This window comes from Nesoenas mayeri (genome assembly GCF_963082525.1).
Source record: "Nesoenas mayeri genome assembly, chromosome: 7".
NCBI lineage: Eukaryota > Metazoa > Chordata > Aves > Columbiformes > Columbidae > Nesoenas > Nesoenas mayeri.
In genome coordinates, this window is record NC_137551.1 from 27016818 (window position 1) to 27042153 (window position 25336).

Genomic DNA, 25336 nt, shown 5'->3' on the forward strand with positions numbered 1-25336 from the left:
AAAAAGTTAACATCTCCAAAGGATTAGAGTCCCTCTGTGTTTCAGAAACTTCCATTCGCTTCTTACTCTAAGTTGTGAAAACGCATCCAAAACTCTTGGGTATTCCACGTATGGATAAGAATGAGGAGAAAGGGAGCCAAGATTGTAAAACAGAGTTTGGCACGTAATTCCCCAAGTAGATGCATGTGTACTTCTTTCTCTCTTACAAAAGGCACACATTGGGTTTCCTATCAATAACGGGAAAGATGGGATGTTATACCCTGTTACACGCACAAGATTATTAACAACTTCACAAAAAGGCATTGACTATGCTGCATCTTCCTCAAAGTTTCTTATGACATGTTAACCCCACAAACCTCTCCAGAACACGGCAGATTTGTCCTCAGCATAGACTCCTTTGTCCCTTTGTACAAACTGGAGCACAGGGAAACGTGGTTTTTTTGTGTAGCAATTGGTTTTTTTTTTTTTTCCACATGTACACAGTAGGAACAGTATAAATTAGGGAGGTTAAAGATATTGCAGTATTAGTTCTTTTTCTCCAAGTAATTTGAGGGCACCCAGCCTTTGAATGGCTTCACACCACTCATGATCTGGCAGTACCACCAGCCATTTGGGTTCCTTTCCAGGACCTCCATGCAGACACCTTCCTGAAACCCTGCAGTCTCCTCATCCCCTTCATAGTCTGCAATGGAGACATAGATGTCCTTGAGATTGTTGTGGATGAACTGGGATTTCTCAATGGGCTTTGGCCTGACTGTGGACACAGGAATCCCATTCCTCTGGGTAGGGAGGTTGGAAGTGGTCTCCGAGCCCTCTGTACCCGATCGCTCAGGCTGCTTTCCCTTCATGTCACCAGGCTGTGACCACGCGTTGCTGAAGGAAGAATTCCGACGGACGGCCCTAAGATGATCTGTAGCTGTTAAAGATTCATTTCTGCGCAAGGAGCATGACAGGTTATTATCCTTTGGTGGTGGAGACACAAACACTGACTGTGGCCGGACAGCCAGTTGCCTCACACCGTTCCTCATTTTGACAGGCCCTGATGGTTTTGAAAAACCACCAGGAGGTTTGCTTGGGATGGGTGGTGTTGCACGTTTGCTCTGGTTTATGGTGTTCAAAGCCTGAACCCTCTTCTCTATCTTTTCTAAACTGTTTGACTTGTTTTCATTTTTCCTGTTCCTGGCAAATGAGGCATCAGTCTCTGCTGATGTGGTTTCTCTCTGGTTATCAGGAAGAGCCAAATAATGGGAAGGAGCCCAGCCTTCCATGTCTCCGTATTTCAGGTACCACCATCCACTGGCTTGTTTTTCCAGTACTTCCACTTCTACTCCTGCTGGGAAGCAAATTTCAGAATCCTGTACCTTTTGATATGACTCAGTGGTCACATAGAAACATCTGGAGTAATTTTCTTGCTCAGTTTTGGCTGGATGGGTAGAGCACAAAATGCCACGGGAAGGAGCTGTAATGAGATCAGCCGAACCCCTCCTAACAGGATCATCTTGGTTCTCGGAAGCTGTGTGTGGGGGGCTTTCAGACTCTTCACTTCTTGAACCTTTAAGTCCACCTCTGAGTTGCCCAGTTGGCCTAAGCTGACGCCTTAAAGTGCTGATATCCATCTTCTCTTGGCTCTGAGACTCTGCCTTGTTCAGAAAGGGTTTGGGCCTAACAATTGGCTTTGCTCTAATGGAAGGACTCTGCCCAGGCTCCTTCTTCACGCCTGTTCTTGGCATGCTACGTAAGCCAACATCTGAAGCTGACCTTGGTTTTGTCTCCTCACTCTTGGAATAGTGACATTTTCCAAGATCAGGCTGGATGTTTTTATCCATTCTGAGCTTCATGAGTGATGATTTAGGAGAGCTGGAACATGGAGAATTCCTTCGGATCAAGGAGAGAGAGGAGCTTTTCTGAGAATCAGAGTCTCCACTAGATTCCTTATTGGACAAAGCATCTTCCACATAACGCCTGAATCCCTCATTCTCATAGATGGTCTCTTCTTCATGAGCAACATCTTCTGAAGACTCTCCTACTTTGAACTTTGCTTTCTGAAGCGATGACACAGGAGAGGGCTTCAGAGGCTGAAACAGTCGTTTTTCACGAGTGCCCTCTTCACAATGACTTTCACTCACTTCACACTCTGAGTCAAAGCCAAAGGCAGGCACATCATACTCAGGTTCTTCGTATTTCAGCTTGTGGGGAGAGTCCTGGCTATCTCCTGAAGAAACTGTTCCAGGAATTGCTCCTTCTTCAGGGTCTTTTGGTTTACTGGGAGGTGCTGGGGGAGGAACTTTTGGGCGGGTTAAAGTACTGGTTCTTCTGTTTAAATTTGGCTTCTTCCTCTTGTCAATATAAGAGGCTGGAGCCCATCCTTCCTTCTCTCCAATCTGCACGTACCACCAGCCACCAGAATTCTTTTCTATAACCTAGGAGATGACAAGGAACATGTTACTTAGACAAAAGTCTCAACCAATTGCTTTCCACTCCTTCCCTTTCAATCCAGTCCCCCGCAACAGCCAAATATTACAATTTTTCCAGCTGCACTGTTAAGGCTCACCTCTGCTTTTTGTCCTCCACGAAAGCTTATGCCATCAGAGATACATGACTGGAACTCTGCAATGGTGTAGTATTCCACTTCCACGGAGGGTGGCTCTGGTGGTTTGGGCAACTGAAAGCCCTACAGCAAATAGGAAGTTTTGTTCAATGAAACCAAAGAAACAGTGGGCTGAACAGCAGTATGAAAAACTATTTGCTTTATTAACTAAAACTCTTCCTTCTTCCTGTGCTATTTCCTAATGCTAACTTCCCAGTTCTCCAGAGTGGAAGCTGATGTATTGAGACAGGCCACAAGAGAGAAGCCTTTCAAAATACGCACTGTTCATGCCGCTTTCACCAGCTATTAAAACTGTGATAATCTTTACCTGAACAGTAAAACATTTTACCAACGGGCCATAAAGCGTGAGCTGCCATTCCAGTCATAGTAACAACTGCCCATTGACTCTGAAGTTTTGTCTGGAAAGACTCAGTTCTGAATGGCTTGCTACAACTGCAGAAAATTGCACTGCAACAAGCTCATAATAGATTCTGCCTATCATCAAATATACCACCTTAAAATCTAAACCTTATGAATTATTGCTCTTAATCTGCTGCAGGATTTTTCAACAATCTGCAATACTCAGTGGTATGAGCTAATGGGCATCTGTTGCAGCAAGAAACAAGGATAATATCATAGACCTCTATGAAAAGCTTCGCTCAGCTGAAGTGACAGGACAGAGGAAGGACTTTACTATAGAATCAAAAGATTCCAGTTCCTCCCCATAACAGAGACCCAGAACTCAGTCCCAACATGACCTGCATTTAAAGCGCAGAGACTCCATGAAAAGCAGTACACTGCTATTAACAGCCATTCTGGCAGCATACCAGACTCCTCTAAAAGCTAAGTGTGCCTTTACATTAAGCTGTCACATTTATTATCATTATTTTTAAGGTAATAAATGGGATAAGAGTCCTTTCAAGAATTTCAATATCACAAACTTATCAGATTAGCCCATTGCTCATTTACAGAATGACTAGATGATGGAGAAACTTAACAGAAACTTAACTAACTTCTGCGCTTCACCACTTACAGTTCTAATACAAGAACTGCAGTACGTCAGAATCTTGAACACAGGTCTGACCTGCCACAGACAGACACAGGACAGCCAAAGATACAAAATAAGCCTAAGCCACTAATGGGAGAAAGGCAAATTACATACCGTGCTTTATTCACACGCTCCTCCATTTCTAAGATATCCTAGTTGTAACTAACAATTCATGTTTCATCACGCACAGCATGTGGCATTTCACAGAGAATGCATCACTGCACCTTAGGAACCGTGTCTAACAATGTTATAATTGGATGTTTCTGCGCTATAAATGCTGAAATACAGCAGAAGTGCAGTATAATAAAATGCCTTCAGATAACAGGATGGTTTGGATTAAATGAAGATAATTGGAAACAGCAGACATGTTCAGGGTTTCATGTCTATTATCCCTGTTATTTTTAGCATGGGATTAAGAGTAGTAGTCTTGCCAAAACAGAGTCTTTTTCAAAATAATGCAAAGAGAAACAGGAAAAAAAATGCTAATATGCTATTCACCTAGATTGTTAAGAGTCATCTCAGAAAAATTACAGGTCACATACTGCTGCTAAAGGGTACAGCAAAAATCAAACATTATGTATTGCCTAGTTATAAACAAGTTATTAGCATGACTTTTGTACAGACTACTGAGTAGTTCCTATCTGAATAGGACAGTCCTAATCTTAAATTGGTCCAAACTTCCAGCATCCTAGCGTTGATGATAATCATAGGAGGTGTCATTCCTGTAGCACACAACCTTCCATAAGGTCCCAAGTCACTTTGAGCATACAAAAGAGTGAAGCTTAGCCATGTCAAAGATGGCAGCAATGGAAGGAGAGAAAAAGCATTCAATTGTTAAAGAGAAGAAATGGTCAAAAGATCCAGTCTTGGCTAAAGACACCAAGAGGAACTTTACACCTTCTGAGTCAGCCAAATGGGCTTTAATGCTCATATAGAGAACATAAGAGCTTCAGGATGCTCTCCCTCCATTTCGATACCTGTTTAGCTAGAGCAACACTTTGAAAAACAGAAATCCACAATTAACATTAGGATGTCCAGAGGCCTGCTCAATACTTGAAAAATCAAATGAACAGGTATGCAAGTAAAGGATCTCTCAGACACTCCTCACACCTTGCACAGCTGTACAAAAGTCTCAAAGCACCACACACCTAACCCACTGCTAACATATACCATAAACCAATACAAACCAGACTGGATTCTCTTCGTGGAGGTGGCCTTGTTCTTAGATTTGGAGAACCTGAGAAGGAAAAGAAAAAAGGAGAGTTTATTTAACTTTCTAAGTACTGCTAAACACATTTTTTTCAGCAGCTCTCTGCTGTTATGCAGTTTGAGAATATTAGAAATCAGTATTTGCAATATTTAAGGCACCCCTATGAAACAAGATAGGAAACTATGAGGGTATATTAGAAATACCAAGGTAGCTTAGCTATTCAACTCAGCTAAGCCAGCAATTTTAAGAGGAAATCACTGCCAGAAAGTAGTGGATTTTATTTTCTGCTGGAACTGACCAGCTCCATTGGAGACTGGCCAGCAAAGAATTGGCCTAATACCTAGTTTTCCCCCCAGCAGTAAAAGTAATCCACTAAATTAATAACACTCACACTGTCCTCTATCATTTTATAGTATCTTGCCATTCCTTGCACATACTAGCATTAGCATCTGCATTCTGTAGGTGAAGTAGTAAAAGCATTATAGCAACTTGCCTCCAGGAAAACAGCAGAACAAATGCAAGAAAAGACAGAGGTGGTCTCTTTGAATTTAACGCACCATCACATCTGCATTACTGGGGGTGGGGGACACATTTTAGAGTGTCCAAAATGAAAAAAATCTTCTCTGGGAAAGAGAAAAAAAGTAAGCACATATTACCTAAGATAAAGAAGAACCAGCCAGCCCTTGTGTAAAGCAAAGTTAAATTTTATCACTGCTAATGAAGGACCATGTCCTGGAGTCCCTGCAGATGTACAGACTAGACAAAGATCTGCTCATGTGGACTCAGCAACAAGGCCGGGACACATAAGACCTTGGCTGACAAGCAATGTCAGTGCTAAAAGGTAGAAAACAGAAGTTCATTGCGAGCCAGTGGAAACCCAGACTACTGCCTTACTTATTTGTGCTCTTTGTGGTGCTATCCTTGCTATGGCTGGGGATCCCTGGGCCAGTTTGGAAGCCTGCTTGTCTGGGGTCATCATGGCATTGCCATTAGAGTCATTGCACAGGATGGGCAAACTGATTTCCTTCTTGGTGATATGGGTTTCTGCAGTCTCGTTTTCTGCTTGAGTTTCCTTGTCGGTGGATGATTTCTTGTTCAGCAGGTTACTGATCTCCATGATGTTTCCTATGATTTCCACTGGCCCAGTTAAGTTCTTTTTCCTAGATGGAAGATCATCTTTAGCCTTCTTCAGATACGAAGCTGGGGCCCAGCCCTCTTTGCCTAGATACCTGCAGATGCAAAAGGAACCAACATCACATTGAACACAGCCTTCTCACATACTTCAGGTATAACAGCTAAGGCAAAGGTGATGGATAATAACAAAACAAAAATTGCAGGTTTTGGATAAGATTTTATGAGTGGTCTCTATTAACTTATTACCTGTTGATTAGACATCTCAAAGTCAGCTGAGCTAGCAGTGAACTGCGGACTGCTATTAAAAGACACTAATTATCTTAAGGAAAGAGTCTCTCTGGATAAGAAATACAGTTACTCATAAGGCAAATGGCTTCACCAGATTGCTTTATGCCTTTTTAGACAGTGCTAGGCAAGTTCAGTGTTTGCCCATGCAGCAAAAAAGCAAACTAGCGAGTAAAATATTTTAATACTTCCTACCGGCAATTCAAAATGGAAAAGGGCTAATATACGGGTGTACAGAGCCCAGTACAGAGCCCCTACATCTGCAGTTTAAAGGCCCTTGTGTATGCCTCCCCCCTTGCAATTACAATAAACACCGTCCCTCCTCCTATAACTCCCAGTCATGTATGATCAGTTTCTCTTAGGGAGAAAACAGGACTCTCAAACCACTGCAGCTGCCTCTAGCACTGCAAGGTCAAGAAACAATTTGACTAAGGAAAACTGGCTTTGATGGAGACTCATTTTCCTGAACAAGCTAGGGGCTATTTGAAGAAATAAACTGGGAAATCTGAACAGACACCTGAATCCAGTGTGTGTTCCCAGGGCACCAGCCCTGAGCTGCTCACGCTACACTTCAAACTGAAGTCATTCTTCCACAACTGGGCTTTTGGGAAGACGGTTTTTCTAACTCTTGCCATTCCTAACATCTCAGCAGGGATTTCAGATTACAATCAGACTCTAGGGAGGACCATGTGTATGAACTCTGCTTTCCCTAATGAAACCCTAACTTGCTACAGAGTGACTCACTGAAACCCTTCGCTCTTTAGTCTCTCAAGATACTCAAGGCAGATGCTTGAATGGTAAGTGGGAAAGCAGGCACCATTAAAATCCTGGTGCTCAAGAAATCTGCAGGAAATACAAAAGATAAAACAGTAGGACTCAAAGGATCTTTAATGAAAATGGAGATTTGTTAGACAGTAGAGGAAGGAGCTGGGGAATAGGGGAAAATATCAGCAAATAATTTCCTGGCAGATGAGCAACTCCAACATGCCAACACTTCAGTTCTGAGATCTGCAGTGAGATTTGTGCACCAGGACACACCCTGGGCTCATTTACCACATCCAGACACTCTAGAGTGGTACTAGGACTTTATGTTGAGAACAGGAAAATGCAGTGTGGGTTTGTTTCCCTAGACTTCATTATTCTTCCTGTACAAAAGCAAATACAATTGCTGTACTTCTAGCAATGACCACAAGGAACTTTCTGTCCTAAACCTTTCCTTTTCCCATCTAGATCAGTCAGGACATTAGAGATGCTGTCTCTCCCTCCATACCTGCCTTCTGTCACACATGAAGTCAAAGATATGAGATCTCCCTTGTTCAGAAAGTTTAATTACAAGTTTTTCCAAAGATTCTGGTGTCAAAGGAAAGCATCCCAACAGCTCTGAGCTTTGTTTGCCATATGGAGACTAAGAAGAAGTAAAATGGTAATAACTTGATTTGACTTCCAACAGATACACAGCATCCAGCCATTGATAGTATGTCAAGATGCAATTTGAATCTATGCAATCCTGTCCCCTTTGAGGCTTTTCTGCTGAGCCTCAAACAAAAAACAAGAAAAAAAAAAAAAAAAAAAGAGGGGGGGTGGAAGGAGGAAAATAACAAGGGGCCCCCCCCCTCTCAATATATGCCTTGTCCCCTATTGTGGCAAGACACCTATCAGTGCCATTTTCCAGCCCTGGAGACTTCTGACTTCATTCCCTTTTGCAGTACATGGCCCTTTTGCAGAGCTACTGACCAATGCTTTCTGCTGCCTGCACATCAGGGAAGTTTTTTAAAGGACATTTATAACTTTACATGATCTAGAGATGTAAAGGTTTTAATCTGTGAGAAAACCACATTGGCCAATGTACTGAGCGCTCCCATTCCAAAGGTTAATTTCAACTGAGTTTGATTGTGAAAAAACAACAAGAAAAAACTGTTTACATCCATCTTAGTTTGTGGGAGACGCAACATGTTTAAGATCAGAAAAGCAGCCACAGGTAGATCCTGGCTCATTAGTTCTCCTGACAACTGTACGTATTTGGATCAGCCCATATAAATCCACTGCTTCAGACACCTCTGATCTCACATAGTTTCTCTCAGTGAATAGTAGCAGCAGTAGCTGGACAGTTAATAACTCTGGGCAACACACCCTCAGTAGAAAGGCTGCTGCTGGTTATTTCTTCCCATGGGTTAGTAAATTCAACCTGAAGTTAATACTGAGCAGTAGTTGCCAGCGACTGCCAGTTTACTTGTGCAACATCACAAATAAAAACTATTATGTAAATCAAATGGGCTCACATTTTTCCCCTTAGTCCTTGAATCTGGTAATCTCAAAGCCCTTTACAAACATCACCTGAGAAGACTATTTGATCTCACTATTTTATAGGTGAAAGAACTAAGGCATCTGCTAATCATCTTCAGAGAAGTCCTGAACCTGTAATGATCTTCATTTCAACATTTAAGAGTTGAATCACAAGTATGCTCCTTTCATTTATATTCACAACCTACTGGAGACGTTTCAAACTCCATCCTACATTCTTCTTTGTTTCAGTGCTGCTAACACCTCCCAGCTGCACTTCATTCACATGGGCTGAGGCTGAGAACATACCACAAAATGAAGATGCAGGCATATAACAAAAGCTTTAACTCAGCATATTGTTACTTACTTTGCCTGCAATCCACTTAGGTACCATGAGATTACCCTCAGGTCACAGTAAGTGATACAAGATTAGATCTTGTATAATGAATGCTAATGCCAGCTATGATCATACAGGGAAGCACACAGATCCACTGAACTCAGTAGTAAGAATGATCCCAGGTCAGAGCCTTTCTTTCACTCCACCATCCCAATGATATTTTTTTTTTTAAAGTCATAATGCACACAGGGCAAAATAAAGGAAGAAACCTATCTTGCCTCTACAGCATTGAATTGAGAGGGTTGCAGCATTAGGTGCAGTGATTTGGTTCCTCAGTGACTCCAAAACCCTCCCTGTTTATATTACATGAAGGAAAAAACGGATTCAAACCGTAGGAATGTTAAAAAAAGTCTCTATGCCTCTATGAGTCTGAGAGTCACATCTGCTTTCCAGCTCTAGAGCACTGGAACTATTCCAGAGGGAAGCAAACTAGGGGAGGGAGAAAGAAAAAAAGACCAAAAAAAAAAAAGACAAAAAAAGACAGGAAATGAGGATCAGCACATGGCCAGGAATTAGAGGAAATTACATATTTAAGGTGGAACAAGCTACTGTCTTTAAGGTGGATTCCATTTGCAAGCTGCTAGATTTGTTTTTATTTCTACACATTGACATGTGTGTTCAGCCTCTGTCACCCAGCAGCAGGACTCAACTGCAATCTCTTCCTGCTCCCTCTCCCCTCACACTCACTGCAGAAGACGAGGTTTCTCCTTTTCAGGCACTCAGTACTCAGAAAAGTATATTTCTACAGAAGAAGAATCCTTTTTGGAGTGGTATCTAACAGTATTCAGAGCAGTTGAATTCTAACAAACAGCATAAGAAGCTGGATATCAGCTATGCAGGCTGCAAAGGACCAGCCTGCAGGGCTCGATCACCACATAAAACATTTCCAAAAGTGTTGTTCACGGAAAAATAAAAAAGAACTGTTTCTAAGAATAATTTAATCCTCCAGCAAGACTGCAGCATAGTACTCCAGACCAGCAGAGAGGATGAATGTTGACACTCAATACACTTGTCACACTTATAGGGAGCATGTAACCTGCCTTTCAACAAGAAGAGGGGTTGCTCAACTCAAAATGTCTCTTATGAAAAAGCCAAGGGTGTGCTGCATTCCCCAGCTACCACGGGGTGGCTGGGACATCTACTGTCCTTCCAGCAGATCACCATGAAACAGCCACTTAAGCCACTACAGTATGTGTCACTGTCTACCAGAAAGCATTTCTGCTACATAGAAAAAGGTGTGGTTTGGGTTGGCCCAAAAAAGCGAGGAAAAGGGAAAGAAAAAAAAAAAAAGAAATTTTGCTTATTCTAGAACTGTTAACATGGCAAAGGGGAACCTATAGTAGTAATAAGGCTGCATTTCAGGAAAATACCAAAATAAACTAAAGATGTCTTGCAATGTTCCTCCCCTCTGAAAACCTATGTTCCTTTATCTGCAACTCTGGATTCTGCTTCTGTGAATGATTATAGGAGAAAAAAATGTGACCTGACCAAACCCAGGCATTTTTGAGTTCCTCCTATCCAGAGCGCTTTCCTGGCTCCACTGCTATCTTTATGAGCCTATTCCCTCCACAGGAGCATTGCATAGAAGAAGGAGGACAAAAAAAATAATCAGTTTTCTAAGTGAGGATATCAAGAAAAACAACAACATTGCTTCGGTCAGCCTTTTCATAGTCCTCATTCATAGCTGATAAATCAAGCAGAACTCAAACAAAAGCAAATTATGGCTTGGGGAGGGCAAGGGGAAAAAATAATCACTATAATTACAGGCTGAATGGAAAAAGATGACTAGATAAGATGTTTTGCACTGCCTGAGAGATAAACCCATGTTTTTAAGCTACGTGTTTTATCACATCTTGTTTAAAGAAATATGGGATGTCACAGCACTGCCAGATTCACACACAGATACAAGTCAAGGGGAGAATCATGAAAGAGCACTAAATCCTAAGTGCTGTGCAAACCTCAGTAGGGAAATCTCTCATTAAGTACTCATCCTGACACTTTATATCATTGAGACATACCTAACCTACATTCTCCCCATAAGCATTTTAAAAAAGGATTCTTAAGTCGCAAGTGTCCTCTATGACTGCTGTTTCGAATACATAACAAAGGTTGATACACAATGATAACTTTGCCTGCCCTTGGAATACAGTCCCTCTACATTGTGAATATCTAATTTAAACAGGCAGAAATCAGGTGAATTAGTTGAAACCACCAATAAGTTTGGAAAAGGGCTATAGCCAGCAAACTGATCTCTTACATCCCTGCAAATAGCACGACCTGCCCTAAACAGCTCAATCGATCACAATCAGCCTTTCAGCGTTGCTCTAAATAGATTTGAACATGTTGCAGAATAACTTTTATACTGGAATCACGTTTAAATTACACACAATAGAAAGCCTTGTTAGGTCTCACAGATCTTAACTCAGATATGGGCTTTTAACTTAGAGGAAGAAGAAAAAATGTCTACAAGTTCAGGAATTTCACCACTGGAATGGTCCACAGCTTTTGCAGACACTACAGAGTTACTTTAATCACTATTGTATTGTCTTAGCCTTTTCTTTACATTTCTTCAAGAGGCATTATGAACAATTTGGGCTTCCTTGCCCAGCTACAGTATTATTTAAATGCTAACATTAAGTGAATGATCAGAAAAGCTCATTGTCACAGGTTTACAGCAATCTGGCTGCACAGCTTCTTTACCTTATGTACCACCATCCTTCCAGGTTCTTTTGGATGACCTCCACGGTGACCCCTTTTTCAAACCCAATCTCGTCCTTCCCCTGGCTGACGTACGGCTGGATAGTGACATATTTCTCTTCTAGTAAAGGGAGAAAAGGCAACATCAGTTAGGGTCAGAATTAGTCCAGCTGGTTTTCTGTTCTTCTTGCTTTTAAACTGTTATGCAGTGATTACGTGGAGCCATTACAAAAGGCGGAGCCCTGCTCAGGGGCCCACTGGTTATTTATGCTGATGACATGATAATCAGCCCCTTGCCACTACCCTGCTGCTGATAATCATAAAGTGTTTCCATGCCAATAACGACACAAAGTCTCCAGAGAGCTTCCCCCCTTTTTTCCCCACCCTCCCTCTCACCCCCCCACCAAGTTCCTTGGGCGGGTAAGGGAGAGGATTTGAAGCTGGACTTAACTCCCATACTGTAACTTGACAGAATCAATCCGGCTGCCAAATCAGCCAAGCGTCACCACGGGAGCTCCAGCCAGTTGGCTCTTTTGAATGTGCACATGGCTGCATGAAGCATCGTGTTACTGAAACCCGAGCCGTGCATCCCTGAAGGGACCAATCCTCCCCAACTCAGACAGGCTGGCCCATCACGCTGCAAGGTGAGTCTACAGCAACGAGCTTGAAACAGCATTAAAGACGTGACAAAAGGATACAGAGGTTTTGTGTTTGACAGGAGATCTTACAGCAACTTGCATTCAAGGGTTGTGAAGTGTTTTGCAAACACATTTTTGCTAGACCTCACTCCAGAGAAATACATGGGTGGCAGTGGTAAAGGAGGGCCAGAACTAAAACACATACTTCAAAAGCATAGGCTAGATTTCAAGTACGGTGTTTGGGCCAAAAACTTAGCATCCCTATTCATCTCCATTGGCTATTCCCTTCCTGGCAGGGCAGAGGTGAGCAGACTAGCTGAGACCACACCAATGAGCAAAGCAGAACAAACACTTCCTCAGCATCTCTCTCCGCACACCAAGAGTAATTTGCTGCAGCATTTCCATGATGCTCAAGGTCAACCTCTTCCTCTGCTAGCTTAAAAAAAAAATTACAACTAGGATTGAAAACAAGCACTACCAGCCTTGCTCTACAGCAGCTGACATGGAAAGTGTTACCAAACGCCTCTCCTGAACCCAGTGCATGTAACAGCATGAGTTTCTGTAGCTAGATCAAAGGAAGAGAAGGCAAACAAAGCACACCGCAACCAGCCCTCCTAGGACTTTCTACTGCAGTTGCAACAAGGCCCAGCCAAGAACAAATACAGTGTTGTCAGTGCACAGGAACAGGCAGGAAATTAAGTGAATCCAGAGCTCCTGATCATTGCAGAATGAAGGAGCTATGGAAAAGTTGCAGCAGCTTGAGGCAAACACTCTCTTGGAGAAAGTGAAGCAGATCCAACTATCTGTTTGGTTTTGTGGCTCAACTGCATTTTGTTCTGGGTGAAGCACTTAAAGAAAAAAACTGAGACAAAGTAAGATATAATACCTCAGGGAAGGGAAAAAAATGTTGGCAGAGCAATCTGATGGCAGAAAATTGAACAAAGCTACATCTCTGAAGTCAACTTCCCTCAACAGGTTGCATTTGGATCCTTCTAATTCTGATGGGCTAAAACCTGTCAAAATCTGCCTCCAAGAGGAAAATACTCTCTCCTGCTCATGCCTAAGAGGGCTGCTTTAGCTGTTTTATTAATGTTAAGCAATTCCAGCTAGTTTCTAATCAGCAGCACCAGGATATGACACCTCTCTACAGAAATACCCTACTATGAGATGGGGCCTGAGGAAAGCTGATGCAGCTAATGAAACCTGGCTTCAGAGTCACAGGACAGTTTTCCTAACTGGGTTTCTGCTCTGCACAGTAAAAGTAAACTCATTTTCCCTCTGTTTCAAGTGGCTGCTGCTGAAGGAGTTGTGCACCCAGTTCCCACTGCGTGCAAAGCCCCAGTCGCTAAACTGAACTGCAGAAAATCCCTGAGCAGCTAGAGCTTGTCCCCAGGAAGAGAGAGCTAAGGGAAGGTTCAGGTGCACAGAGCTGCAGCACTGTCCAGATACACATTGCTTCAGATACTTCCTGGGATATTTCTAGGACAGTAATAAAGAGCTAAGCCACATGTTTGCTGAGCACTGGAAGAAGGCTCTGCTTTTTCTCTCCCCCATACCACAGCTGCTTGATAACCCTGGCTATCTTATTTTTCCACCACATAAACAGCAGTCCCTCCTGCAGCTCCTCCTGCTGGGCAGAGTGGTCTCCCTCTTCAGGTATGTGACCTCCCTCCTGCAGAGGACAGCATAGGAGGCCACGAGTGAGGTTCTCACTCCTAGATTTCAACACAGCTTTCCAGACTCCTGCTCCAGCAGGACTTTTCCTGTGTGAGGAATTGAGACAGCAGTTACCCATCAACCCCAACAGCATTTCTGAGTCTGATCATTTAAATGAAAGCAAAGTCTGGGGTGAGAGTCCTTTGCAAACTAGGATGCAATTACCTTTCAAACATTAGATCTCTTCTTCCTTCTCACAAATCCACTCTTTCCATTCCAAATATCAATGAGGGGCTTGCTAGGGAAAAGGACAACAGATCCATGCAAGCTACTACAAGAGCCAGCAACTTCTGCAAACACAACTTCTGGGTCTGCAGCTACGCATGTGGGCACACATCACTGCTCTGCCTTCCTCCCAGCCACCGACTGCCAGACTTCCTTTCCTGTGAGTTTCACGATAGAGGCAAAAGACCAGACAGATCCTTCAACTCCTCTCATTCTTGCTGAAACAGGCCACGAAGCTGTAGAGGTGGCACATTGAAAAAGCAGCTCTCAGCTGCGTGGAGTAGCCATATCCTCAGCTGAGAGAGCTTCAGCCTCTTTCCTGAGCTTGCCAACATTGCTCACGTTTGCTGAGAAAGACTTCTCTTGAGCAGCACTCTGCCTCCAGGACTGAGGTTACTGCTTTGTGTGTTGCTGCTCTCACCTTGCTGCCTTGCACACACCACACTCAATACCATACATCTGTGGCTCTGAACAACCAGAGACACTGGCCAGCTTGAGAAACTGGAACACTTGAGGTGCCAAGGAGGACGGAGCCCCATCCAAGTACTGTGACACTGGCATGCACAGGTGAGACTGGCGAGCTTTTCTGAGCTGCCACTATCTTAGCCTGTCCATGAGCACCTCTGTTGCTTAGATCCTTGGTCTTGTGGCTTTCAACTCAAGATTAATGCTCTTTGAGTGGAGAGTCTCCAGGCGATTCCTCCCTACACAGAGGGAGGTGAAAGAGAGACTGAACAAAAGCAGGAAGGGAGGAGAGAAAAAGTTACTCCGTGAAGCAAGAAAACCAAAACTCTTCAAAATTCACTTAGAAAAGAGAGTCCTATCATGTTTGTGTTTAGCAGTTCTATTTTTAAGTCTATAGATCAAAACCAGGAAGGTACCATTACAATTTCCTCTTGCAAAGTGCTTTCACAGCAAAAGTTACAGCCATTTTCAAGATTATACATGTTTGGTTTCTTTCTGTGGTGTGGGAGATACTGCAAACATACATGAGGTTTGCAACTTAGACAGTATTCTGGAGATATAGGCTCCCTTGCAAACGAAGTGTAATTCTATTTTGCTTTTCAAAGACTACCTCTAGCCTGTGGATGTTTCGTATAAACCAAGAATTGCTGAAGGGAGCAGTGGAGTTTTCAGTGGATGTGTCACTTACAGAGGATTGATGTAGTATTCAACATATCACTTTACTATTCAAAGGCCTTTAAGAGTAGATTTTTGACACTTCATGGTTGATACACAAAGTTACTGGAAAGACTTAGCACAGAGGAATGGTTTCATGAGAGAATCAGCAGAACATCAGCCAGTAGAAAGATAATGCTCTGAGTTACACTGACAAATCTGAAATATCATGCTGGTTTTGTTCAGATACTATGACAGGCAGTGGTATAAAACACAAGTCACTGAACCATCTCAAATGATCTCAAACCTACCACCAAAGTTGCATGGCCAGATCTACAGAGAATACAAAATGTTTGATTTTGATTCACTAAGTTTTGACTTAACAATTACCAGCAAAAAAAATGCAAACAAAAGTATAATTTGTATTCCCCAGCTGCAGTTTCCATTACATCAACTTCACCATTGAGGTCAAGTGGGCAGAATAAACTTTACAACACACTTCAAAGCACATACATCAGCTAAAAGGCTGCACTTTGGAAATAATAGGATAAAAGTCTTAGTCCCCTTCAAGATCTGCTGTAAATGGCATAAAGGCCATAAAGACCTCTGTTCTTAATGTGTGACACTCAGAGAACTCTTAACAGCTTGATTAGCCAACTCAACTTATATTCCTTTACCTCTAATTTGCAGGTCAAAGATACCTTTGCCAGCTGAGCTGAAGAAGGAACCTCTACAAGAATTTCAGCTGCTCCAGTAAATCTGGACAAGGCACACATGAAGAAGCAAAGCCTGTTTGGCAGAGCTACAATGCAAGTCTGTCGCATCATGCATTATCCAACTGCAACCCACTTAGCTTGGAAGTAAAGTATTAGTATGTGTCATTCTCGCCCCTACCTGGTCACAGACATTATATAAAACATGCACAGCAAGAATATCGACACTGTTTGGACTACCCAACTCACACCACCAGAGCTGTGCTCTGTCCAGCCCTCCCAGACACCCCAGCAGCCCAGTCCATTGGTTATTCCCAAACCTTGCTTCCCTATCAATCTTCCTCCTCCCCAAAGAAAGGCAGGCTTGTCTAACTCTGGTTCCACCTGAAGTCTCCTGACAACAGTAGAGACTTGGGGCCAAAATACAGAGACAGATCCTGTGAATTCCTGGGGAAAAAAGTGTGGACAGCAGAGGACAGTTCCCATGTCCTTGTAACAGCTGCAGAGAGGGCTTTTTCTAGCAACTGAGATTTCCCCCCAGTAAGCATAGCAGAGGTTGCTGCAGACCAGCTGATAGGCATGCGTATACACAGGACAAGGCACTTCAGATGTAAAATGCCCTGCATTACAGCTACATATAGTACGTGGTTTGTACAGGTGCACACAACCATGCTATTTTCAGCAGACCTATTATGGAGAAGTCGGTTGTATTTGAGAGTTATGGGTTGCTCCTGCACAAGTCACATCTAAGGCCCTTCCACAGCTGTTAGGAACAAACAAACAAAAAAGCCAAACCATCAACACAACCATTTTGCATCCCCTCCAGCAACGTAACAGTGCTCTGCCAAGCTGACCCTTTCCTATACACAATAACAACAGCTTTAAAACTAAAAGCTGCTTTGAAAATGCAGTTTATGAATGCATGCTTAGTGCTGCAGCAGTTGAAATCACTCCCTTCTCCTTTCTTTGACCTGTGTCCCATCTGCCACCTCTCCTTGCACAGCACATGACTCTGCTGTGAGACAGACCTGTGGCCAGCCTGACCAAGGAAAAGTTAGTATGACCCTAAGCCTGCGTTTGGTTCATTGCAGATCTGCACAAGCATAAAGCAAAAGATGCTGGGGAGGTGAGGCTGGTTCTTTTAGTGGGGCACCACAAACCCTGTGTAAAACTTCTCTGTACTAAGCCAGGCCAGTTTCAATGCAGCTTCACTTAATTTTGAGGAAAGAGACCTATTGCTGAGATTGCTGGAAGCAGAGTCAAGACAACCCATATGAAACTGGATCTAAAGCCAGGCTAGTATAAGAATGTCCACAAATCTTCTCTCATCTATTTTAAGATGCAACTTAATAAAATGCAACTTTTTACATAAATAGGATTTATAATACAGTTCTTAAGCCATCGCATGATTTACAGTAGTGCAAGATGACCCGTAGGCACCTTGGCAATGCTCACCAAGTAGAAAAAGGTCAACTTTGCAGGCATAGTGTAGTGGGGACTGAAATATTTCTTCCACCTCATCCAGCCTGTTCAATAGCTATGATACAACATACTGGCTGCAGAAAAACTAGGGTTGCTACATTTAACTTGTTAAAGTTTAGGAGGATGTAACACCAATGACATTTGTTTTTGGATAATGGCAGACTATGACAACAGTGCTTCATGTTTTTTTCCTTCTGAGTAGGACTACATCTTGTAATTGAAGAGCCCGCAGACGCATTCATCCTGTCACATTTCCTTTAATCAGCATATAGGCAAATAGGTTTTCTTTTGTTTCACCTGCTGTATCTCTGTCTACTAGTAAAAGAGGAATCTCAATTTTTAGGCATCGGGTACACCATTTCCCACATCACGTGACCCACAAAGATATCTCTCCCATAGGAAAAACCCCAAAACACCAAAGATGAACCTCCATCCTTTTATGAAGAAACTGTACCTAATTGTCTGACAGAGCAAGACACTGAACTTGACAGCCTGTGAGGCTCCTCCAATCCCATCTGCCAAAACAGAATTTCAGATTTTACACGTGTGCTCATGCACAAAAATACTACACATTAAAGTTATGAGGTGTCTTGAGAAGGCAATTCAGTCCCTCCTCTGGCTGCCTGGATTTATACTTACTGCCAGGTCAAGGAAAGCAGAGCTACGGTTTTACCACTCGAGTTGTAACGTAGAGCTTCACTAGCGCTTTCCAAATCTTCCTTATTCAATCTTCCCAGTTCCCTTGGCACTGGTTATTTCAGATTCCTCCTAGTCTATCACCAAGGTAACGGTTCCTTTCCCCATTGTCTTCACAATCCTCTACCACTGCTGCTCCTCACCACTAGAGCTCATATTTGGACCTTCAACCTGCTTTATACAGCCACTACAGCCACCTCCTGCCTCCTTCGCTCTCTCCCCAGCATCTCAGCACCCAGCTCTTGCCCAAGGCTCTTGGCACAGCCACACTCTGGTACTTCAGCCAGACTCCTACCAAGTGTACACCCAATTCAGTTGTTCCATCTTGAACTTTTAAGCCTATGTGCTGTACCTTGCTTTAACATCCTACTACTTGCTCTCACGTGTGCTGCTCCCTTTGAATTTCCTACTCCTCCAAATCCTTTCATCTTTTTCCACTCAGCCCCATGCCTTTCTTATGATGCCCTATGAACCTGAGTAGGCTCTCTCTTCCCTGGTATCAAATAACCTGAAACTCTCAAATCCATCCTAAAATAATCCTTACCTACCCTGACTTCCTGCCTTCCCAAACAAGCTTAGTTTTAGTCCTTCTCTAAAAGCTTTTAAAAATACCAAATAAATATCACTTTCCACTGTGAAAAACCTTTTGGTCATAATAAGATGCATGCCAAATTGCCACTCGCCCAGGCTCCTTTGATGCACTGAGCTCCTTCTCTTTCTTTAGGCTGTAAACTATTTGGGACAGGAACCTTGCCTTTAAGCAGCTGAAATCCCATGCACATTTCCAGCCCCGCATAATCAGTCTCATCTCTCCCAGGCAAATGGCCCGTGCTCATACGTTTCTGTTTCCAAATTCTGACTGCTCTGCTTCGCATACTTCTCCTTCACCTATATTTTATAAGTTTGCTCTTTTCTGCTTCCATAAATAAGTGTGAAAGTTATCTGCAGCACCTCAGGAGTCAACCAAGTAAGGAATTAATTTCCTTTACTCAGCTGGTGCTTGTACATGCCCCAACTTTCTGTGACCCCACTCTTGTTTGATATGCTGGTAAAGGTGAGGATAAGGGGGAATTGAGCTAAAAATTAGTCAATTAACGATTTCTCAGCAAAATGAAACAGTCCCAACCCTACATCTTCCAAACCACAGAAGAATTTTCTTTCAAAATACTTTCCCCTCAGTCAGCAGTCTGCGCTCGCCCTCCCCCACTCCTCCGCTCCACCCCCCCTTTGTCAGACCTGCTTCTGGAAAAAGTCTCGCTGTTCCAGAAAGCTATGCATTAATTCAACATGGTCTTTGTTTTACTTGTCTAAATATTCAGCAGAGAAAATAACTATCCACAGTTATCAAGTGTGTACATCTGTAGACAGGAGCTCTTCAGCTTTCGTGCCTCCTCTTGCCCCCTCTCCCCCCCCCTTTTTTTTTAAATAACATAGAACCTCATGCCAACAGACAGACAAGAATAACAATGCCATTTCTTCTAAAGAGTTCTGTATTACATGTGCTCTTTCTTCAACTAGCAAGGGGTAATAAACATTATAAACATTTATTACTTTCCTTGGAGCACCAAGGAAGGGTAAAAAAAACCAATCAACCAACAAAAAACCCAAACCAAACAACAGCAACAACAAAAGCCCAAACAAACTAAGTCTGAAGCTGCTCTGTGCTGGTTTGATTTAGCATGGCAAAGCTGCCTTGCACCGTGAGTGATAAACGTTTCACCAGTACCAAGGACGAGCAGGGAAAGAGAGTGACAAGAAAGGGAGAAGTCCTGTGGGTGATGAAGGGGCTGCCAAAGAGTGCAGAGCAGGTAGGGTGCAGGAAAGAGTAAGAGCGTACAACAAGCACAGCAGCCAGGCTGGACCTCCAGTACTGATCAAGAGCTCTTTCCACAGCTACAAAACCGGCTGCCAAACAACCCACTCCGTCTAGAAGACAGGGTTTAAATATCAAGACCACTTGGTTACACAGCTGCCTTCCCTCTATACCCTGTCCATGTCTCACCATCAAATGCCCTCTCTCCATAACTTAGGCAGGCAGTAGGAAGACCTATAGTTTCCAAGTTATAGCTGTAACTCTTTCATTGAGTAGCTTATTTCTGGTGTTAGCAGCTATTCTTAAATAACAGGCTAATTTGGCAGAAATTCAGCCCACATGTCACGATATTGTTGATATGAATAACTTTGAAGTACTTTTCTGCATTGTAACAGCTCCAGTTGAAAGTGTTGGGCACAAAAACAAAGCAGCACTAGCTTTTGTCAAGTATTTGGCATATAACACTGGCATGTAAACCCCCACTTTTCCCAATCAAACTGTAATACCACAACTGACTTCTCATTAAATTAGCCTATAAACAATCCTAAGCTTTCTTCCAGGGAAAGCTCCAAGTAAATGCATGTGTAGAATTAGCATTTTACCCCATATAAGAGAACATGAACTCTGCAGCCTGCAGGTCTAACAAGTGTCAGGACTGAGTTAAAACTACAAATGTCCAGACTTCTCACAACCCATATTTGTATTACTGGAGTCTCCTAATGTACAGACAAAAGCTCAGAAACATACCACATTCAAAAACATTTAACATCAAAAAAACCCAAACAAGCTCAGCAGCTACATAGGAAACATAAACCAATGTAATCTCTTGGATCTGGGCACACCATTGACCATTTTTAACAGAATAGTTCAGCAACAAATGTCATCTGTTTCTCTTTGTAAAAACAGACTACAGCTGTTCTCCTTTTTCAGCTTTAAAAACAGAGAACTACCATTATATTCAATAATTTGTCTTCCATCTTTCTAATTGACAGACCCAGTAACATTGCTCCCAAATATGTGAAGTTTAGGGACCTTCACATTAGTTTAGACCCTTCAAATGGCTTCAGAAAGGCTAGAAGTAAATAAGTCATATGCTACATCCCTGATAATTCTCCCCCATTAGGCAGTCTGTAACAGGGAAGCAAACATCCTTCCCTTCCGCACTCAGGCTTTTCCAGTATTTTTAATATCCAAGTCACTTAGAAACTCCTGGCCCTCAGAAACCACACCTAATTCCTTCACTTCTGGCTTTAAGTGATGCTATCATAGACCTTGCCGGTAAAAAAAGCTTATTAGTGGTATCCAAGCATAAATACAAAGGGAAGCATCTTTAATAGCTTGCTTTTAAACTCCAGTGAACTCTGAGAGCTAGCTCTTCCAGCAGCAGGGACTATCTCAAACAGAATATCGCTGGGTGGGAAGAATTTCAGCCAAAATGTTTAATTGAATTTATTTCCAAGAAAGAGGCCAGGTGGGGGAGGGGAAGCTGTTGTGCTTGTGTTGAACAATTCTGGCAACCTCCTGTTTGAGCAGCTCTAGTTCTCCCGTGCTTTGGAGCAGAGACTTGAAGGTTGGCAGGGAGGTGTGTACACTTCATGCATTCTGTCATTTCTTTGCAAACCCACCCAAATTTGGCCTTGTTAGAAGTCTTTTGGGCTGGGATGTGACAAAAAGAAGAGAGAAATAATATCTCCTGACCGTGCATAAATTCTGATCTGTTAGAGCGCAGCAGTCCGGACACCCAGAGAGTTCATCAGCTGCAGTTTGGAAGGGGTAGATGTGCGTACAGGCTGCAGCTATGCCAGATGATGAAGCCACTGTCTCCAATCTGTCCCCAAGTATTAAAATTACTTTCTTTACTTCCTGTGAGCCTGGTCCTAAGAGCTCCCTAACCTGCCATTTCAGATGACATTAAACAGCTTATTTTTAGCCAGCCTGGTTAGCTGTGGCTGAAATGCATTGGAGAGAGCTCATAGAAACAGCTCAGCCATGGAGGTTGCCCCAAACCTTGAGATACTTCAGTGTGTGCCAAGTTCAAGTGCTGAGATCTAGTTTAAGATAAAGCACATGTTCTCCAACACACGCAAAACTTCTGGTCCTAATAGGGAAGAAACTGTTATGAAGGAAAAAGGAGGCAGGGAGGGATGGAGGGATGGAAGAGACTGGGGGAGCCTGTGATGGGAAAGCCTGCCAGGGAAGACACTGGTCAGAGTACAGGCCTGGAGAAGATGCACACAGATGGTGGGCATAGGAGTGCAAGAGGAAAAACCTGGGAATGCAACTTACCAGTCAACTATGCTAAGGAAATCATCATGCAGTCTTAATAACTTATGGACCTTTATTGGCAATATTGTATGAATATGAAAGGATGTATTTGTTTAAACTACTAAATTATTTAGAAAACTGATTACCAGAAATTCTCCCAGTTAGATTGCCAGGAAATACATGGCAGAATTTGAAAATGCAAAAGAAGTAGCTCCCAAATACTTGGGAGTACAGAAATAGGCACAAAATATTTTTTACAAGCCAGCGTATGTGCTTATGGGTTTTTTTCCTTGTGCCTTCAGGTTGCATTTGGTAGCTGAGAAGCAAGACTTTGTCTTCCAAGGGTAGTTCCAGTTGCTGCAGGGTGAAGCTACAGTAGGAAGAAAACCCCTTCTGTTATTTTGGTTTCCTCAATCATACTTTGAAGCAAAGGTAAAAAGCCACTGAAAAGTCCTATGTGCCTGACACACACACAAGTCTGTACGTAGAACCGCCACCAAATCCAGGAAAAGGTAAACTTGCAACTTCAAAAGAATATTCTCTCCTCAGTAGAAAAGCCACCTTTTTTTCTGAACTGGGCAGCTTCTCTTGTGCTTACATCTGATTCCATCCCCTCAGAAAGTGGTGTCTGACAGTTGCAGAGAGGTGCAAACGGTGCTTCCCCCCACCCCCTTCCTTTAAAAACTGCAGTGAACACCACGTCTGGACAATCCTGCAAGAAGTGGATAAATGGACAGAAAGGGGTGCCTTTACTCTAGGAAAGATGTACTGGAGAAATGCTTGGTTTAGAAGATTCCTCAGGCTTTATCCAAATGCAGGTTCAGAACACAAAGTGTTCCCTCTTACCCTGCCATGCTCCCTGTCATACCAGCAAAACTAACAAGGTGCTGCTGGTGGTGGTATTTTAACACCTAGGGCTGACACCAAAAGCTCCCAAAACTTCTTTGGAAGTCTGACTTTAGTACCAAGCACTGCTTGTAAGAGAGGGGATTGAAACTGGAATGATTCTCGTCTTTCCACATCAAGCACTTTTCCAGTGCACACATCTCTGACCATGGCTTTTTGGCATCCTTCTCATTTTAATAGCCGTGAAAAGTATCACTTGTCCTTACTGAGGGAGGAAAGACTGAGTACAAATATGCCCAAATTTAAACCACAACAGATGTGAGCTTTCCTAAGTAGCATGAGGAATGATATTGCAGTTACCCTTGGTCATTAGCCTCCAGGTCTTGTGGTGCCTAACCCCGGCTCCAAGACACCCTCAACCTGTCAGATACAAAGTCCACATCTGAACTCTGGAGCTTTGGCCTTTCTCTATCAGACTGCCAAAGATGCAGACCCTGGAGCACAACAGCCAAAGCTGCAGCCTGGCTTTTGGTGCATCCTTAGGGGCTGGCGTCATAGGAAGGTATTAATTCACCTCGACTCTGCTGCCTGTTGACTATCCCGCCCAGCGTCCATCGCCGGTCCAGGCGTCTCAGGTGAGCCTTGCGTCGCTTAGAAACTAGTTTGGAACACGAATGGAAACAAAACAAACAAACAAGAAAAAAAAAGATGGGAGGGTGAGGAATAAAAACAAAACCATGGCATTTACAAGCTCTGGTCTTGTTAGCAGGAACCAGTTAGGTGGGATGCAGAAGTTTTGTTTTAGTTAGTACAGTGAAACAAGTTAGTTTCTTGAGCCCAAGTAACATCAATAACCTAGAACTGTCACAAATTGCCACTTGTGCTGTCAGCTCTCCTGAAAAAAACCAACCAAACCAAACCCAAACAAATGGACAACAAAAAAACCCCACAAAACAAGAAAAAACCCACCACATACACAACCCCCAAAACAAGCTGCACAACTGAAGACAACTTGTCCAAGGAGGCTGCAGTGGCAGGACAGATCAACATAATTGCTGCTCCGTCTCTACTTAAGCTGCATGATCTTTGGAGAATTCAGTCTACTGCACATGACATCAAAGCAAACAGGGCTCTAACCCTCTCTAAGCAAATTATCACACTAAAAACAAAATCCAAAAGAAAAAAAATGCAGCTTCTCTTATTTGAGTTCATGTGTATCAGCAGCACTCTGGAACAGAGCTCAAGTGAAAAATGTCTGTCTCTGCTTGCAACATGTAATTCACAATCACTGCCACAGCTAATTCTCATGGTCCAAACTTCTAATATGACAATTACAAATATAAGGAAAAACCTAATCTTGCAATTATTGAGCAGGCTCAAGAAGCTAACAAGCCAGAACTGAGAATTAGTTAGACACCGAAACAATAATTTATGCTTAAAATATGAACAAAGACAAGACACCTATGGAAATAGCATTGTGAGAGCAGCTGTGCACAGAGGACACCACTTGTTTTCTGGATGGCATATGTAGAACTGTACTCAGCTCCTTCTGCTTGTGAAGGTGTGAACAACACATGAACCATTGGACTGGCACAGAAACACAGACAAACACTTTTTCCATTCAAGGGCTTCCACACTAGTTTGGCAGCTACTGCAAGGGTACTTGGTGCTGCTAAAAAGCACTGCAAAATATTATACTCCAGCTGTTGCTAGGGTGCAAACACAACCATTTTGCTAGTGATCACAGAATCACAGAGTATTAGGTATTGGAAGGGACCTCAAAAGATCATCTAGTCCAACCCCCCTGTCGGAGCAGGAATACCCAGATGAGGTTACACAGGAACATGTCCAGGCGGGTTTTGAAGTCTCCTCCAGAGAAGGAGACTCCACAACCCCCCTAGTCAGCCTGTTCCAGTGTCTGTCACCCTCACTGAGAAGAAGTTTCTTGTCATATTTAAGTGGAACCTCTTGTGTTCCATTTTGCACCCATTACCCCTTGTCTTACTGGGAAGCTGTTCATAAACTCTGATATCGTATCACTAATAATCACTCAATTCTGCTTATGTGCACTCATGTGGGGAATATACCCTTATATTCATGAGAGCAGACACCATCGTCTTCCAGAATGATGTTCTGTAGACAATCAAGCTCAGCAAAATTATTCAACTCGGGATTGATTAGGCAA

At 42.9% G+C, this 25336-nt stretch overlaps 1 protein-coding gene across 2 annotated transcripts in view; it reads right to left on the minus strand.

The window, feature by feature from the left end:
- Window positions 1-524: 524 nt before the first annotated feature.
- SH3PXD2A (SH3 and PX domains 2A) overlaps window positions 525-25336 on the minus strand; it is a gene marked incomplete at both ends in the record, with an annotated part of 255377 nt that continues 230565 nt past the window's right edge. For both annotated transcript variants that reach the window (XM_080348342.1, XM_080348341.1), the window contains 6 exons: window positions 525-2420; window positions 2552-2671; window positions 4823-4872; window positions 5740-6074; window positions 11642-11759; window positions 23726-23809. In XM_080348342.1, coding sequence (XP_080204468.1) covers window positions 525-2420; window positions 2552-2671; window positions 4823-4872; window positions 5740-6074; window positions 11642-11759; window positions 23726-23809 — 2603 coding nt within the window. The remainder of the gene's footprint in view (window positions 2421-2551; window positions 2672-4822; window positions 4873-5739; window positions 6075-11641; window positions 11760-23725; window positions 23810-25336) is intronic.